General features: G+C 28.4%; 2 protein-coding genes across 2 annotated transcripts; both read left to right on the top strand.

The window, feature by feature from the left end:
- Nucleotides 1–216: 216 nt before the first annotated feature.
- On the top strand, nt 217–7,851 carry LOC139096708 (uncharacterized). Its single transcript, XM_070648443.1, has 3 exons — nt 217–1,111; nt 6,068–6,269; nt 6,939–7,851. The coding sequence occupies exons 1-3, from the start codon at nt 901–903 to the stop codon at nt 7,084–7,086; spliced, it is 561 nt and encodes a 186-aa protein (XP_070504544.1). The 5' UTR covers nt 217–900; the 3' UTR covers nt 7,087–7,851.
- Nucleotides 7,852–10,095: 2,244 nt separating this feature from the next.
- On the top strand, nt 10,096–11,830 carry LOC139096699 (uncharacterized). Its single transcript, XM_070648436.1, has 4 exons — nt 10,096–10,110; nt 10,149–10,594; nt 10,652–10,833; nt 11,029–11,830. Exons 1-4 carry the CDS (start codon nt 10,096–10,098, stop codon nt 11,823–11,825), a joined length of 1,440 nt encoding a protein of 479 aa, XP_070504537.1. The 3' UTR covers nt 11,826–11,830.
- The last annotated feature ends 7,886 nt before the right edge of the window (nt 11,831–19,716 follow it).

The following is a 19,716-nucleotide window of genomic DNA, read 5'->3' as shown; positions in this document are numbered from 1 at the left end:
TAAGTATGTAGGTTTTTTGTTTGTTTCAGTATGAGAGGCATAATGTAAAGCACAAATAAAAATTAACGAACTAAGTAACTTACCATACACACAACTTCTTTTTCTTACTTATATTTTTCGGTACTCAATCCATGGTAGAGCAAATCGTATAGTGGCGTACGTGAGTTTTGTTTTTCATCATATATTTTGCTACTTGCCGCTGTGGTGAGTAGACGTGCTAATTTGTCTGCGTCTGTTTGAGTCTGCATAATTATAAAGTCAGTGTGCTTGTCTACTAAGATCTTTACTTTTAGTGCACAGTGTTTTTTCGTAAACAATACAAGCACACTACTCTCACTTCTCTTATATATTTTTTCTGTCTCATTTTATAATATTTTTTTTGTTGTGTTTTTGTGTCTCACCTCTTCTCTAGAGCTTTGGTTTGGCGAGCCTTCGTTCAGTCTCAACATAAACTAAACATCATTTTATATCGACAAGTGCTAAAGTTAAGACGTGTTTTTTCAACTTCTAGTTGATTTATCAACAAAAGTTAAAACTCAAAAGTTAATTAAATGAGTTAAAAGTGTAGAGTTGAAGAGTATAGTTGCCAAATATTTTAGTTAAAAAAAAATTTAAAGCAGTTAAAAACACGTGTTCTCATCAGACAAGTCGTCTTCATCAATTTTATTATTTTTCGGTGTAAAACGAAAGAAAAAGTGTTACTAGGTCGACTAGACTGTAAATTAACGAAAGAGGAAGAAGAGTAAAAGCGTTAAGCATACAAAACGTGAAGTGATAATTCAACAAAATATCGCAATCGAAAGTGAATTTTTAAACATTTTTCAAGGTCGTGTTAGTGAAAAAATATAATAGAAATTGTTCAATTATCGATAGAAAAGCAATTACAATAATTATACAAAAATGAAATTCACAAATTTAATTCTGCCTTGCTTTTGCTTAAATTACCTATTGGTTGTATTCTTGATTGGCATTGTTGAAGGTCCTTCACAAACCGTAGCACAAAGTCAGCCTTCATTTGAATTACCAGTACAATTAGTCGGATTTCCAGTAATTATTTTATCTGTTCGTTTGGCCAACTTTGCCAAGAAGTTAGCTTATTCACTCAATCCAAGTAAGTAAATCAAATAGCATTGATTATTATTAACTCAGAAATGCTTGAATGGCTCATCATTTGGACTTTTCCTTATTTGTTTTTATGACATTGATCTTATATGCAAGAAGTGTAGTTTATTAAAAGGTCAATATCTCAACAAGTTTTTGTGGTAAAAATCCTATAGGTCAAGCGTTGACAAGTTAAATTTTAAAAACCGGCTTTCATTTGACTTAAAACCTTTAAATCTGATAAGCAATATATTCAACCCATTATATTGGGCATAATTAAATAATGAAAAGAAACCCAATCCTTGTCAAAAATGTGTGACAAACCATTTTACATGCATTATCATCAAAACTATTTCAGAAATGTATTCATGAAATAATTTTTGCGAAATTTCACGTTTTATTTTCTTTTATTAGACATTTGAATGCTCCATTATTATGTATCATGATAATGAGGTAGAGAATGAAACGAAAGATTTATTACTGAAAATATGTGATAAAGCAGTAACAAAAGACATAATGATGTACAAATCATAAAGAGTGCGCATTTTACTCATTTCGCAATTATTTTTTATGACAATTATGAATAAGATAAAAGAGTTGTTTTCGCTAAATTTTGCAGATAAATAAAAAGGGTAGAGCAATTTACTCGCTATTGTGTTTCTTTGCAAAATAATTAGAAATTTCATTTTGCTGCATTTCATTGTTACAAACCGCATTATTATTAAATCTGAAAAGAACTCATATGAAGCAAAATATTAAATGCACAGAGTAAATGTATTTAGTAGTACCAAGCAATTTAGTCCTTTTTCAATACTTGCGTCTCGGTGACGTGATGGCAACATTTCAATGCATACCGATCGGGGTTCACAAGTATAATATTCACGTCGCCAAATGCAATTGAATGGATGTTAAATAAACCAATTGAAATTTTATAGCTATTAGTCTTAAATATTAAATTAACATAAGACAAATTTAAAACTATTTACAAAGATCATGTTAATAAAAAATAAGAAGCAATTTATTTAAATCTGAAATGTTTTGATTACTATTTTTGACACAAATATTGCTAATATGAATGAAACGCTTATAAACGCGCAGCTATGGACCTTAAGGTCTGCAAAGCTAATGTTTATTTTTTTTTTTTTTATTGCTAATATCAACAAATTTGAAAACTATAAAATTATTTAAAACCCAAAACAAATTACATAATTTCTTTAAATATTGATCTCGATTTGTTTAATGCCAAAAGTGTTATTTAATACTTTAAGTATGAAACTAGCACATTGCATATGCCAATAAAAATACCAACTTACCAAATCTGGTCTCTTATTGTAAAAGTTTAAATTACCGATTAATTAAATTAATAAATTGTTTAATGCGATTTGAAAAGATACAGGTGACTGGTTTGCAAAATTTAATGGACGTCTCAATTTCGGATTTCTCAAAATTTATTATTTTTGTTATGATAAACCACAGATTTGTGTGACTTTCAAAAAAAAAGAGGATACAAATTCAAAAATTAAATGGAATGGTATTTTGATATTTGCGTGAATAAATAAATGCCGAATCAACTTTGCCATCTTTCTAAAATATTTGCCATAATCTATTTTACATTTCTAGTTTTTTGTTGATTACTTTTTGTCTCATCATCTTCATGTCTTTTCCATTTTGATGGTCACGTCTAATTATGTAATCGATTATAGAAACAAGAGATGGAGTCCGTCACGGCAGATTACATCCGAATGAGTTTTAATGAGACTTTGAGATAAATAATAATTAATGTTGTTAGAAGTAATTTGTAATTTTCAAAATTGTCGATGCATAAAACACATTCTCGCACAAACATAAATTATTTCCTCACATATTTCAAAAAGTAAAGTACTTAGAATCCTTTGAATGCATTACATTTGGTCTAATGAAAATCAAATGCGAAAATTATTTCACATATCTCATTTTGATTTTTAGTTTATACAAATGGAACTTTTTGATGTGTAGTGACCATAATAATGAGAAGTGCGGTAAAATAAAGCAAGTTAAAAATTAAGGAAGGCTAAATATTTTATGAAGCAGTTTATGTTTTTAATAATAAATCAAATGAGATTGTTTTGTAGAATTAATATTTTTGGTAAAATCAGGGTTAACCTGAGCAATTGACCTTCGGTCAAAATAAATGCTGTTAAGTCACATTTTTTACTGAAAAGGTTTTCAAAGAACAGAAGAATTTTTATCACATTCCAATATTAAATTTTTCATTCATACAGGATAGAAGTTATGCATACATTAAGTAGGCAGAAATTTTTTACGAAATATTTTCCAACTATTAGGTATGCTCAGTTGATTTTTTGGCATTTATATTTACGCTTCATATTAACGACTGTTGACCGGTATGAAAAAGAATCATTTTTATCTCAATACTTTTTGTACTGAAATACCATAAGCGCCAGTTACTCAATCATGTGAAAATTTATGAGTTTTGTGTTTCATACAACCATAGTCAGTGTAATGTTCCGATCGATAAATCATCAAATCTATTGTTTAATAGTAAAACTGAATAACCGAAATGTTCGGAAAACAATATGCTATATTTTTGGTCAATTGAAATTGAAACGCATTTTACAACAATTCGAATATGATTTTTTCAATTATATGATTTTTATTATATGAATTTTTAAAATCTGTCTGTCAATTTTTCTATTTAAGTCTTAATGGATTTTTGTCGCTTCAAACATGATTTGAGGCATTTTATTGAGATTATGAGGGGAGATTAGAGGTAAATGTAATTTTTTGAAATAAACGTCAAGGAAAAGAGTTCAATCAACATATTAAATCAAAAACGTGTCGATAAAAATGTTTAATTGAATGTAAAACTTCAATCTTGTTACACAAATTTTGGGTAACGTATTAATGGATATTACGGTGTGATAAACTAAGTCTATGGTTGGTACCCTTGAGTGTGAGTTTTTCAAGTTTTAGTGACACTTAATATCTGTATCGTTTGTCATAAACCTTGGCAAAACCTTTGATTTGGATGACTTCATCTCTTAAAAATCTTTTCCATTTTATGTAAAATCCAATAGGATTTAAAAATTTGAATATTGGAATACCACAAATTAAAAGATGTTTTATCATAAAAATCGTGCGACAAAATGTTTCATGAGCCGTGCAAAATATTTATGAAGAGGGTTACACAATGGAATCTTATTACATGATCAGATTTTAATCAGCGTAATAAGTGAAACTTCAATTTAATTTTTCGATATTTCGTTGACATTTAATGAACTTTAAATTGTGCAATCTGTGCAATCGACATACGAAAATAAAGGAATTTTGTAAGCATTAAAGTTATGCACATGAAATTAAAAATATTTATGCTATGCTATTCACGCGTAGTTTACATTTCAATGCACTTTTGAAATGCAAACCTAGATTTTCATAAAATTTAATCTCTTTGCGCTAACCGGCTAATTAAAGTATTGTACACTTGTAAACTTGACATTTTATATCGTTTGCACTTTCAAGCATATAATTAACAATTTAAAATTACAGTTCACTTGATATTTTTAGCTCAATTCTATCCATAATTTTGATCATTTTGTTTTGCTTGTCGATAGGTGAAAGTCTTAAAGTTTAATAAACCAAAAATGGTCAAAGATCATAAATCATTTATGTGCTACTTGAGTCAAAATATGCAGAAAACTTGGTTCTTTTATGTAATTAAAATAAAACGTGCAAAAGTTTTGAGCAACTTATCGGCATTTAAAAATTTGACCTAAATACGTGAATCTTGCTGTTAAACTAGCTGAGTAATAGAGCTATTAGTATTCATAATATGAAATTAAGTAATGCAATGAACTTTACACATACCGAAAATCACCACTTGTATATGCCCCAAATAATCACCCATACGTAAGATATCTTTAACATTTTATTCACATGCAGTATAAATGATGTATTTGTGGATTTGAACATTAAATGGAGATTTCATGTTGCTTGTAAATTATTTCTTAAATAACATCAAATTAAATGCAACGAAAATGGAAATATATTGAAAGCATAATTGCACATAATTGAATAATTTCTTAAATATTGATTAAATTTCATGCTTCGATTTCACCAATAATAATTTATGAATTAATCATTTTATTGTCATCCTCAAAAGATTTTTTAGGAACAAAAAAAATTAGTTTTCATTAAAATCGGTGTGAAATTTCTTGTGTTCAATACTTTAATTGAAGATATTCATTACACTTCAATGATGTTAAATTTAATGCCTGCCTAAAATGGGATTGCCTTGCCCGGGATTGTATATTTACATGTGTTCATAAAATTTATTGAGAATAAGTTTTAAATACTGTAAATATATGCTTACAAATTACAAAGAGTCTATTCAAATTCATTAGAAATTGTTGTCATAAATGATTGTAACAAGACATGCAGCTATTGATTTTTGATGCATTTATGAATATGCATAACGTTATCTTATTAAAATTTATCAAATAGTAAGAAGTAAAATGTTCGAAATATCAGGAGAGAAAATTCAATTAAATCCTTTTACTGAACGTTAAGCTTATTAAAAGATTTTCTGTACATGATATATGAAACTGGCTATAGAGTATTATCAATAAAGTAATACTCATCATGTGATATCCGAAATAGCTCAAAGATAAATTCTTCACTTATCCTATGCTCGATGATGAATAATGAGATTCTCAAAGAAGAAACTTTTGTGATGCTATAAAACCTAATTTATGCACAACCATATCGTACATCTATCTCCAAATGTCTATTTACCTTTATTAATAAATCTTTCATTTCATTTAGCTGTAAATATTGATGGATGTATATAAACATAGACGTTGTAGATTTTATTATATTTCTTCAGGGCCAATTAGCATTTCATGAAATTCAAAACTAGCCATGAGTTGGATTTTTTATCATCTTACTAATCTTTTATGTCAATAAATAGGAACTTACATGGGCAGAACACGTAGAGAGGCATCCGATTATTACGGTGAAGTTTCTGAGTCAGCAATCAATTTAGCAATTGCCGAGAGACAAATTTTAACAGAATTAGGACCTAAGGCTTGTGTAATTGAAGAACCGTGCAGAATTCATGCAAATAGAAAAGCCAAACGTGGTACTCAACCGGAGTGGAGTGATATTTTAAGGTAAATTAATGAGACTTTAAGATTATATTTTTAGTTTGTCGTAATCTGCTACATCATATCTAAATTCCGTTTATTATAAAAAAAACCTGCAACAGTGATTTATTAAATGTTCTTTCTGATAAAATCCACTACATAATACCGTAATAATAATTATGCATTATAAAAACAGCAAAAAACATGATAATTTAATTTCAATGTCCATTCAACTTCTTATTTCGCTGTCGATGACATAATTTTCCCACTTTCGTTTTCATTCCATGTTTTTTTTTCTGCTTGCTGTAACGACTTGCAGCGAAATAACTTAGTGACACACTTTTTTTATTTACCTCTCATATTTTCTTAATGCCGCTCTCTCGCTGGACATGCCGACTTGCTTTACTAGGCCACACGAGTGAACTTTATTATTACTCGCAGACGATGAAAAAATATATTTTTTATTTACATATACAGAGAGCTTTTTCGTTATTCGAGGCTTGCTTTTGGCGATAATGTTAAAAATAAATGTTTATATATAAAAAGAAGAAAATCAAAAAGTGTCACTAACCTAAGACAACAAAATGTCTCGAATGTTTAAACTTTGCGTACACAAAATGACTTTGAAAATTCGTGTGCCTGATTAACATGTCTCGAACTATTAATTAATTTACTAACTTTTTTATTTATTTTTAGTAACTACAAAGTCCAATCAAATGGAATGAAACAATGGTACTTGTTATCTGTTTTTATTGGAGATGAAATTCGTGATCCAGTTCTCTGCAAACAACTTTCCAAAAGACTTGCATGTGATCGAAACATCAAAGTTCCAATTAGAGATTAAGAATCATTCATCATGCAGTTCATCATTTTGTTTAATTTATTTATTTCTTTAAGTTTGAAGAAATCTATCAAAAGACAAAATAACTTTAGCAACATTTCGATAAACTCGAAGACATCTTATTGGTTGTAGAAAAAAATTATGCATAAAATGTGCTGACTTAATTTTTAAGTAGAATGGTTTATACAAAGGTATTGGCTCAATTGAATTATCGGTTCGAATATGTACATAGAATATAAGGAAACTAGTCAAAAGCCGAGCGTGTTTAAGTTTTTCATATACATACATGTTTAGGAATTTTGTTTTCGAAATGTCTAGAAGAATTGCTTATTTTCATGCTTACAGTTTGGAAAATGGATTTTTTTGTGTTGAAAAAAATCGCGCAATTGAAATGTTTTCACTTCTTCTTCCTTCACTTTTTCACTTTTTGTGCATTAAAAGTTGCAATGTACAATGTACAGCACTAGAAATATAAAATATGATAATGAAATTCTATAGACACAAATTTGCAGTTAATATTGCAATGATCGAAATTAAAGAATAAAATAAAAGATATTAAGTTGTTAAGTGCTTGTAAGCGTTTTTGTGTATTATTGTTAAGTCGATAAATATTATTGTGTATAGTGCCTACCTTAAAAAATTTCTGTACTTAATAATATTTGCTCTAAATCAATTTCTTAATATGTAGGTATAAGAAGCCTGACGAGAGTATTTACTTAGCAATCAATCAACATTATCAATGTTATACATAATCATAGAATAAAAAATAAAGACATGAATTTTTATTGTTAAATCTTTGGTTGTTTTTAATCCCAATCTTTCCTGTCTACAAACTTAAATATTACGGAAGTAGTTTCAGTTGAAATGATTTAGATAAACATCGTCAAGGTGATGGAATAAGACTAATTGCAAGTCAAACAATAAGGAAATATACTCACATCATTTACTACATCAACTTGACTTCTTCAATTGACTTTGTCTTATTTAATAATGTGATGGTAAAATAATGTCAAGTAATGTTACAAGACGAGTACCATCGATTGCTTTTTCATCAAAATTAATTCATAAATTTTATTTGATTATAAAAATCAAACATAAATAAGTTTTAGACTGATTTCAGAATGAGTATGTGAATAACGTGCATGAAAAATTAGTTACAACTTACAGCATACTGTAAGACAGTAAAATTGCATTCCTTACTACCATTATACCATTTCATCTCTGAATACAAAAATAAATAAATGAAACACGATTAAACTTTGCGAATGTTAATGATGTCATTCACTTTTTACTATAGTTGTTTCAGATGGAAAATTTTTGTTTTTATTTTATTTCGTTAAAGTAACTTTCTCTCCTCCTCCGCGCGAAATTGGCTTATTCGTTGACTAAAAAATGGCAATAAACTTTTTCATACAGTTGATGGAAAAATGCACTTGATGATGAGGGAGCAAAAAATTTTTTGTCATGATATTTAATAATGAAAAATTGCAGTAGAGCTGCATTGTTTGAAAATTTCCCATTTTTTTTTTCGCAATGTTCAGTTATGCAATACAGAATTCACCTTGAAACAACTCTTGCATTGGAAATACCAGTTTGTTTCAATTATGCAATACGGTACGCTTCGGCGAGGCTAATCGCTTATCTTTTCTCTGTTATTGCTACTCAAAAACTCTCTTCTTCTCTTTTTTTTATTGATGACTGACGACTGTGATTGACTCATACGGTAAATCCATAAAATCGTGATACAGACGAAAGTAAAATTGCGAATGAAAAAGAGAAGAAAATGAATAATTTTTCATGTGCGTATTGAAGTATTGAAGTCTAACGCCTACAAAATTAGTTAGATTAAAAATGTCAGTGCTTCAATACTCTTTTATATGTGTATCATTTTAAGAAATAATACAAATTCGGAACTATGTATCTATCTCCAAACTTTTTCGAGCCACGGCACATTTTGAATTTAGATATTTTTTCGGGACACACCTGAGTTTCTTGTATGGTACATCAATGTGTCGTGGCGCACAGTTTACACAACAATGATGTAAGCACATCCTAATAATATTGCTTAACGTCTTAGTTTAACTTCTCTTACATTTTATCGTTTAACGGAGTATTTGTGTATTTACAGTAGACAATTTATAAATAAATAAAATAAATCCTTTTTAAATAAACTTCATTCTTCATTTTTTTTCCATAATTCAAAAATAATCAAAATTAAAAGACTTGCCTTAACTAAACACCGCCAAAATCTGAGATATATAAAGAAAAGAGACACTTTCTCTGTTATTTCTGTTTATTGCTGCTTTTTTCGTACACAAATAGCGAAAAATTGACTTTAAGATACTCACAACCGCGAAGTCACATTTTGTGCAGCCTTTACTTTCTTTTCAGTACAATATCGTTCATTGAAAGTGAAACATCACAATCACATCGTTCGAATAGAAGTTGTGAAAAGAAAAGATAAACGATGAGAATTTATTTATCCTTGTTAGTTCTTATTTGCATAAACTGTGGCATCTCACTCGGTATTCAGTTTAAGGATGATGATAGTGGTACATCTGTATCAGATCTAGGACAAACAAAGTAAGTTTAAAGAAGAAAATTTCATTTTCCAAAACATTAAACGTTTAAAGAAAAAAATGTTCTGAACGGTTTAAGAAGCTATCAAGATTTAATTTAGAGGAAATTTTTCAAACTTTTTCTCTCATTCTTATTTTTATGGATGGAAAAGAGTTGAAGGTGCCGCAGGATTCTTTCCCAACAACGATGAAGCTGACGACAGATATTCTAAGGCATCCGGTCCTAAATATGTCAATGACGATTATGAAAGTTTTAATAATCAAAATCGTAAGCAGCTAAACTTTAATGGTAACATGCCAGTTCATTCACCGCCCACGCAAACTTTTTTAAGTGAAAATCAATTCTATCATCATCAACAACCTGGCTATCGACCTTCAATAAATTCTGTTAATGTTAATCCGATAAGAAAACGTCCAAAATTTCCATATCAGTATGCTCAACCATACAGTCATTATTCATCGGATTTAAACAATCCAATCTATCAGAATTACGCTAATTACTATCAATACACATCACAGCCGTACCAACAAAGTCAACAGCCATCATCACATTACTATGACTACTATAATCCTACGCGTTATCCATCATCGCAAACACATTCGACTGGAGCAAGCAGTGGTGCAAATTTATATGGTCATTCATTACATCAGCCAAACTATTACACGAATAATTATGCAAATCAGTATGCCTATCAACGACCATCGCCGTATACAAGCAGTGGAAATTTGCCCAACTTTATCAATAATATTCGTGATGCAAATGGTCCATTGGGACAGTTATCGACTGTCGGAACGCAATTTAGTAAGGCTTTAGAGGATATTTCCATAAATGATGATTTACAGTGTGTACCAAAAGTTTTGTGTCAAATGATTCGAAATCCACGTCGACCAAGTCAGTTACCATCATTTTTGAATATTCCAGGAATTACCGCGTAAGTCGTAAATTCAATGTTGTGAAAATGAATTTTTTGATAGCTTCTTTATTTTAGGATTATTTCAGCACTTCCATCATCCTCACCGTTAATGAATTTTGGTCGTGCTGCATTGCTGGGATTAAGTGGCGGAGAGTGTGATACTGCATACCCACGATGTCCGCGTGATGAAAATCAAGTGCTTTACTACCTAAATAATCATCGTGGTGGGTTTTTCCGATTCTTTAATGGTGGAAGCAGTTTTGGTGGAGAAGAAGAATTTTTGCAGCCACAAGCATCACAACAACAACAAGTTAATCAACAGCAACCGAACCAAGGATTAAATTTGCTTGCATTACAAGCTCTTGCTGATACTTTAAGTGGAAACAGTGGCGGTGGAAATTTGTTCAATTTAAACAATCTTTTCTCAAGTCCATCAAATCAACGTCCAGCAGTGCAGCAACAACAACAACAACAGTATTATCAAGGATTACAAGCAGATCAAAATCAGAGTGGTGGAGGATTCCTTAGTGCACTTATGCCAAATACATTAACTGATGTTGTATCAAATCTACTCACTGGTATTATTGGAAATAGGTTTACAAGAAATACAATAAGAAACAAAAGAAGTATGTATGATGAAGGACATAAGATTCAAAGAAGGATTGTAAATTTAAAGGACAATGCTGTACGGTTTATTGATGAAACTCCTGAACAACATAAAAATACACTTTTTGATGAACTTGAAAAACCATTTACGTTCTCGAATGGAAATCGAATTAACGGTGAAAAAGCACAACAGCAAAATTATGCTCTTAAATTTCCACACGAAGTGACAAATAGTGCAATCAATCAGGGAAATTTCATTTCATCATCAGATGTTGCAAATCGACTTAAAATGCTTTTTCCCGATGTTGATAATTTTAGTGAACAATTCACAAGAAATCTTTTACGTCTGATGTTGAGTGATCAGGGAAAAGAAATTTTGACAGGTGGTCAACGACCAATAAGTAACACGAACATTTATTCAGTTAATCGATATCCAGCAACTCAATCTTCAGAAAATGCGGGCAATAGTGGTACCTCAAATTACAATTATTATAGTACTTATAACAATAGACAGAAGCAGCAGAAACAACAGAATAAGTACACGAATAATGGCAATCGAAGTCATATTGTTTACGTCACGAATGGACAGGGACAAATAGAATATACACTGAATGAGCTCACGGGTGAAAAGACACGATATTAGAAATTTAATTCTTTTCTAGCACACTCACTCAATTTCCATTGTTATTAATATTATTATATTTTATTTAATTTAACCCTCGATAAGGATTATGTTCGCTTAAATTATCACGACAGTGTCGATAAACTTAATAAATTATTTTCATAACACAGACAATTTTTGATCAAAATTAATTTCATTATTTGCCCCTTGAAAGTATGCAATCTGCATTCATTAATTGACTTCATTCCTTGCTTAAGTCACATGAACAGGTGAGTAAATATGCACAGGTATTTAATATTTTTGAAAATTAAAATATTGTCAATATAAGGATGAAAATTGAAGTCCTACAAAAGTATTGAATCAATACTATTGATTGACATTAGCTTATATCCTTAGCACAAATATATACATAAATCAAGTGATTTATTCACTTCCCGCTAAAAATTAATCGCGTCACAATTTATCCGTATGAACATTGCCGATCAACTCAATTATTTATTCCAATACATATTCTATCCAAAAACAATTTCATTAAAAGAGGCTAATTCATATTGCTTGCTAATTCTATTGAAATTTGATACACAATGGAATATCTTTTTTTTTCGCAAATGAAGAGATGCACGTGACTCAACGCAACTGATCTGCTCATCAAAATTTCCAATTTTTTATGCTTTATTGTTTTGTCTGCTGTTCTTTGAAGGTAGTCTAATAGATGCATATCGCACATCATTACACATTCCTTGTTAATATGCAAAAAAACGACATTATTCTTGAAATTGTAAAATGAGCAGCGGACGATGATTATTGGCTTATTTCTTTAATCTCTCCGCTGTGCAGTGTCATAGAATATCAATGAATCGGAAAAAGGTGAACAACAATGGGTTGTCGAATTTAAAAGCGAGAGGAGAATAAAAGTTTAAATGAGCATTTTTCCCACAATTATGATCCTTTTTAAAATGAAATTATTGAAGGGATTTTTATGATCCTTTTAATAAACGAACTGTTGCAATGCCAAGCATTTGAAAATTTGCTCTTTAATCCCTCTTTTTATAACGACGTTTGGAAAGAGGAATTCATGTTATAAGGATTGTGGTATCAATTGACAGTCTATTGAAATTGAATGATTTTTGAATTAATTCATTTTTAAGAGTTTACCTATATTGATGAGAATATATTATGAATTTAGTAGACTATGTGCCTTATTAATAAACAGCAATAAATTCATGTGCTTGAATTATTGTGCTAAATGGCACATACATTTTCGTATAAACTTTTCATAATATTAAAAAATGGATTTATTTTTAATGTATAGTCGGTAATGATATAATTAAATTAAATTTTATCCTCGACATACTGAAAAAAGTTGCTGTTTTAATTTTGAATATGGTGATAATGGCACCCACCAATTTTCATTATTTTCAATTGATGATGATGAACATGATTATTCAATTATGCAATGAAAACAATAACCGTATATACATATCTGCCAACATACATTGTATGTGTAAAGAACGATAGAACGAGGTGCTGAAAGAATGACATAATCGACAACAATGTTAACATTTTTACCCCTTAAAATAACATTACCATTTAATAAATTTTATCATCATACAATTTTTGTTCTATTCCAGACATTACTTACTTATAATAAATCGCCATCAGATATTTGAAAAGTATGTGGATTTGAGGCCTCAAAACAGGTGTTTTTAATTCTTAACAACAACAATCTGTAATTAAAATAATAAAGCATTTTTTTATCTATTTATATCTAAATTGTGGTTCAAATTATTATTTTTACAAATGGATGATGAGGTTGAATCACCTCTTTCCATTGTATTGTGAGGCAAATTTGTATTATTTACAGATGAATTATATTAAATTGCATTAACTATATTTATTGTTTAAATATTAAGTCATTTAATTATAAATCGTAATAATAATAGAGTTGATAATGAGCTATGAATTGTAGACGTTAACATAAAGGATTAATTCAACATTTTACATAAAATAGTTTATAAGTGCAAATTTAAATTTGGAAAAGTTACTAAAATAAAATGCATTATAAGTGTATATTCAATGTGATTCAAAAGGATCTAAAAACAAACAAATGAATTCACAAGAAATAGATAAATAAAGTAGAAGAGAATACAAACAAAACTAAAATGAGTAATGAGAAAAATTCCACATTTGAATGAGTAGTGAAATCCATAAATTAATAAAAAAAATAACAAAGTAAAAGCATTCATTTCATTCATTCTGTAACTAAATCATTTTGTGTCGAATTGCGAGAAATATTTTTCTTTTTTTATGTCCACATAAGAAGAAGAATAAATAAATAAATATAAGAAAATGAAATATTGCAAATATAAACAGAAATCTTTGCATGACATCAATAGATGAAAATAATTTCATGTCCATATATTAAGCAGTGCATACATTTTAGGGGTTCGAAGTTAAAAAATGACCCTGATTAAGGATTGAATGAATTGGTAATATGTTTGAGAAGCAGTATGTGATAGGGTAAACAATCATAAATTGCAGTGTTAAGCTTTTCATAGCTTCATAACTAGTCTCAATTCAAATATACATCGATCATGTGATAGTAATAAACCTGATAAATATCATTTTAAATCCGTATTTTACTAAATATTATTCGATGTTAAAAATCATACTAAATTTGGTGTTCCCTAACGTTACTTAAATGTATTCATGACTATACATATGTTCTGTGTGTGTGGGAAACGATTGAAAGGACGATAATTTTTTATCAACCTAAAAATGGAATTTATCCAGCAAAGATATTTTGTTGCATTTATATTGTTGGTAGAATGTCCTTTATGTAGTCATGGAACTCCTCACAAAATCCATTTCTCGAGATATTTTATGTACAAGACAATTCATTCTCTTTTATTTTTAGAAAATATATCCAAATATATATGTTCTTAATTTTACTTGTACTGCAGCTTATGTGTAGCATCAATTGCTCAATGTCGATAATGACATGCATTGTTGCTTGTTAACGATGGACAATGGACTTTCATATATATTTGGAATTTAATATAAAATATCAAACGAGTAGTGTGATGAATAAACTGTCTTTCAATCCACATCCCCTTTTTGTGGTTCCTATAAATTTCTATTGTTATTTTCATATGAAATACAACATTGAACGACGATAGTGTATAACGAGTGACTAATATCCGTGGAAACGTTTGCAATCTCCTCTTACGAGAAAAATTATTAAATTAATAGATTTTTCGATTTACAAATGAATGCAAACAAGTGCATTGTTCTTTAATCTCATATTGATTTTAATTAAATTTCACAGATTGCAATTGATTTTATGTAATTCATTAAATTTCTTATTTTTACAGAGTAGATTTGTTTAAAATGTACATATTTGAAAAAATCGCAAGTTATAAGCATTGAGATGCATTTTGATGGCAGTTTCAATCTAGGCTTACATGTATCTGAGTCAGAGAAAATTTAAAGTAATTCTGATTGTGATCTTGTACTATAATTTAAGTGCTAATGAAAATGTTAACAGTTTTAGAGAAATTCTAACAGCTTTCTATTAATCATAGACAAAACTCTCATCATAGTAAAACATATAAAATATATATATTCGACAAATAAGGGAATGTGAAATCGTATAATTAACGAAAAATTCCTTTTTGCTTGTTACTACTTTTTTACACAATCGACTGTTGCACCTGACGCTTCTACGTGCATATTGCACATACAATTTGCTCACTGTTACAATTCCAATTCAATTAGATCGAATTAATTAAAGAGAAGTGAGAAGAATAAATTAATTATTTAATTTCACAAAAAAAAAGATTGAAAATTTCTCACGTTCGATTAATGCATAGAATCAATACTGAATTTCATTTAACGATGATGTGAAAATGGAAAGGAGGAAAGGAAATTCTAGAAAAATGTTTGAAACAGTTTCTTCGCTATATTTGGGTGACATAGCCTTTTTTAAATTGATTTGTGTCACTTGAGATTCAATCAAGATAAAAGCAACAGAAGTCATGAGGTTTTTGTTAGTTAAAGTTATAAATTGTTTAATTTGTTCTTTCTGATTTTATTTTTTAAGGTGCTGTGAAAATGTCAATTATGTTGCAAATTTACTCAGTACTTAACATTTAGTTCTGAGGCTTTTAAACTTTTTTATACATAACATTTTAAAAATTGTGCAAGCATGTTAGATGTATGAGTCTCCAAGGTCTCGACTTCGACATATTCTGGAAATCTCAATTCTTTCTCGAAAACTCTGAAAATTTTTCAAATTAATTGAGTCGATGATGACCCATTGTATGAACAGACCAACTTCGTGAATTATTTTGATCCAAAAATGTTAATTTTGTGGAACATGTAACAGATTGAGCAGCAGTAACTAGCATACTGCATTTTATCATTTTGGTTACTACAAAGTAATACATTATTCTAATTCTTTGAAAATTTGTTTAATTAACTGTACAAAGTATTGAAAGCTGAAATAAAAAGTAACTAAAAAGAATCCTGTAAAAGAAATTTTCTCATAAAATTCAATAAAAGTGATGGAAAAACATGTCGAATATTTTCATTTAACACTTAGTTACTTTATAAAAAGTTTTCTGTTCTTCTTTATTATTGCAAAAATTTTCTTTCATTGAACATAAAAAATTCGCTTTTCCTTTTAGTTCTGTTATCTTCATTAAAAGTTTTTTTTCTTTACTTTTTGCTTCTTTTTCGCATAAAAAATATTGCATTATTATGTAGTACCAAGAGAAAGAGAAAGAGAGTGAACAGTTGTTATAATAAAGGAACGAACTTTAATTTCACAAATGTTTCTAATACCTTTTGTTATATACTTAATTATTAATTCCGTATTGGTGTAAAAACCTTCATTTTTTTCTTTCAAAAGATTTAATTATTCTGCTTTTGATTTTAAAATCAGAGTTGATTCAAAACTTCACCAAAATTTCACCATAACGTCATGTTAAGCAATCAAGTGCTTTGACCACAACTCTGATTTTAAAAATAAAAATTGAAAACCATTGAGAAAGTATGAAACATAAAGTTTTAAAAGTCAATTTCTGTTTCGAATAAAATGAGATCTAGAATGGTGCTCGAGAGGATATTCGAGATCGTCTCAAGAGAGCTCAAAAATAAAAGATGGAAAAATGTTTTAAGAAACTGAAACTGAAACTGGAAAGAAAAAAAATCAAAAATCAAATAATGAAGAAAAAAAACAAAATTTTATTAAGAGCAAGAAAAATGTTTTAATATGAAAGTTTTTCAATCCTTTTTTTTTTGTTCAACATACACATATAATGTACTCATAAAAAATAAAAGTAATAAAAATACACTTAATAATAACTTTTTATGTAAATCTCCCTAAAGTATACTTAAAACATAAACAAAGAAAAATAAATTTATATTACATTTTTTGGAGAAAATTTAATTAAAGAAAAATTCTTCTTCACATGTCTTTATGATTACATTTTTGGTCCTTCCAATCTAGCAATTTTTTTCATATCACTGGAATGCATTTAAGTATATATTGCTCCTCTTCGTACAAAAAATTTCATTTTAATTTCTACAAAATTCCCGAGCTATACAAAATTACAAAGGAAATCACTGAATGAGAATTTAAAATTGTAGCTACAACGCTACAATTTAATCACAATTTTTGCAATTCATCTTACATGGCAGTGCTGCATTTTCAAGGCAACAAATTTGATGTTTCAGATTTCCACTCAGATTCCATCAAAATTTTGTATAGGTGAGAATGTGGTCAATTTTTCTCTCATTTGTAACAAATAATTTCCCAGTCAATTTTCAAAAAAATTCTCCACAATTAAAATTTTCCATCTCAAATTTACTTTCGTATTTTATTTTTTAAATTTACTTTTTTATCTTCTTTCACATAATTTTGACAAAAATAAATGAATTTAAAATTTAGAAATGAAATTTAATTAAAAATATATAAACAAACATCATCGAGCTTCATCACAGGCCTTCTATGCTTTGAAGGGCATTACAGACTAGTTGATTAAATCTAATTAAACACATATATTGTGTGTTTTAGTTCTTTATATAGACATTTACAAGAAAAATTAGAAAATTTTTAATAAAAATATTTCTTCCTTTTTTATCTCTACAAAAGTTTTAAACGATTTTCTCTTATTGACTTAATTTAATTAACTTTTTCATATTGATATTTTTTTGCAATTTTTCATCTGATTTTTTTTTTATTTGTACAACTTAATGTTAAATAAGCAAAATTCACTTAAGTGAAAGCAATTTCAATGAATTTTTCTCAATTTTATTTAAATTTTTCTTAAATGTAAATATTTAAAATTAATAAAAATGCACAAATTCAACTTTATTTCTTTAGAAAAGTAAAAAGAAATGAAATGCTGCTAAAAGATCAAGAAGATAGCTTCAAATTTCAAAACTCAAAGTGATTCTCTGTCATAAATAAATTCCACATAACCATTTGACTTTGAGTCAAAAGCTAAAGGACTTTTGCTTTTTTTTTTGACCGAAATGATGTGACAGAATGTGCTTGATAATTGGAATCTGAACATTTTCTCGTTCAATGTGTGTCCTTGTACAAGGATTTCTTCATGTGGTTCAACCTTGAGCATAAACATGCAATCACAATTGACCTTGTCGACAAATGTGCTTCAACCATAAAAATATTATCCCTTAAATTAAATTGAAAAAATCGAGTTTAAGCAAATAACCTCACAAAATCATAAAGTACCGCACATAATATCCATCAGGTTGAGCTCAAATAAAATGAAATTAATTTAAACATGCAAGTATGGCAGTTATCATTTATGCAAAAAATTTCCATCTCATTTTTAATTCTTTTAGAAAATATTTTTCGTTCTCTTTTGTTTCATAAAAATGTTACAGCACTCGAGAATGAATAAATTTTATATTCGTCATAAAAAGCCTCAAAACTCTTTACAAGAAAAAGCATTAAGTTTTTGCAATGCAATATTCAAAGCTGATTTGTCTTGAATATTTTTTTTTATGTGTGTTTTTGTAATTTAATAATTTAATAAACAGTCTACAGAAATTCTAGAATGTGTGTAAATATACCATACAAGAAGTTTTCTTTACTCAAGGCAGAAGTTACTGCCAGAGATTCAAAAGTTCTAAATCTCTGAGATAACATCTAACCCAAATAGTTATTTGTGTGTCTCAAATGACGTTACCAAAATATTAAATGCATTGTAAAGTATAGCTTGTATCAAGTCTTAATTTGAGTCTGAAATCATTTCATTACTTTTATTATTAATATTTTGTGTTTTTTGTATTAAAAGTTGCTATTTTGTTATTATTAAAATGTAATTTAAAGCACATCGAGAGAACATCAAGAGAAAGACAAGGAAAAAGTTTGTGTTTGTTAAAAATTATGTGAATGTATAGATATATGCTTCTAATATATAATATATGCTTTAATGTATCGAATGAATGTCTATGTAAATATATCAAATTGATTTTTTTTTTTTGAAATTCTACCTTTACAAAATAGTTTTTATTAATAATTTTATAGTAATAAAAGTTTTGTATTTTCATTTTTAAATTGATTGCATGTTGTACTATCTCATCAGCCCTTTTTCTTGATTATTTTATTACATTTTTTTCATTTTTTGTTTAAATATATAATTCATTAACTTTGTCATCTAATTATTATAATTCTTCATTTTTTGTACGCTTTTTTTGTCTTGAACTCCTCATTCCTATTTATTTCTTTCTTCGCATAAGAAATTTTGTGTTTTTTGTTGTTATAAATTTGGTTTTATATATTTTTTTTGAAATAAAATTGAAAGATTAGAGATGGTTATTTTAATAATTTGAGATACTTTTAAAGTTTTAAGATTTTCTGCATCCCTTTCGTAGGGAA

Source organism: Chironomus tepperi, unplaced genomic scaffold, assembly GCF_022539635.2.
Source record: "Chironomus tepperi strain 1889 unplaced genomic scaffold, CSIRO-AGI_Ctep_v1 contig_398, whole genome shotgun sequence".
Classification (NCBI taxonomy): Eukaryota; Metazoa; Arthropoda; class Insecta; order Diptera; family Chironomidae; genus Chironomus; species Chironomus tepperi.
This window is presented reverse-complemented; position numbering and strand designations above follow the sequence as displayed.

Bases quoted from the DNA above. Each gene is read 5' to 3' on its own strand.
- LOC139096708 (XM_070648443.1), top strand. From the start codon at position 901: ATGAAATTCACAAATTTAATTCTGCCTTGCTTTTGCTTAAATTACCTA. The intron at 1,112-6,067 runs GTAAGTAAATCA...GTCAATAAATAG, and splicing joins AGCTTATTCACTCAATCCAA to GAACTTACATGGGCAGAACA. The intron at 6,270-6,938 runs GTAAATTAATGA...ATTTATTTTTAG, and splicing joins GAGTGGAGTGATATTTTAAG to TAACTACAAAGTCCAATCAA.
- LOC139096699 (XM_070648436.1), top strand. The intron at 10,595-10,651 runs GTAAGTCGTAAA...TCTTTATTTTAG, and splicing joins AATATTCCAGGAATTACCGC to GATTATTTCAGCACTTCCAT. The intron at 10,834-11,028 runs GTTTTGGTGGAG...AACGTCCAGCAG, and splicing joins ATTCTTTAATGGTGGAAGCA to TGCAGCAACAACAACAACAA.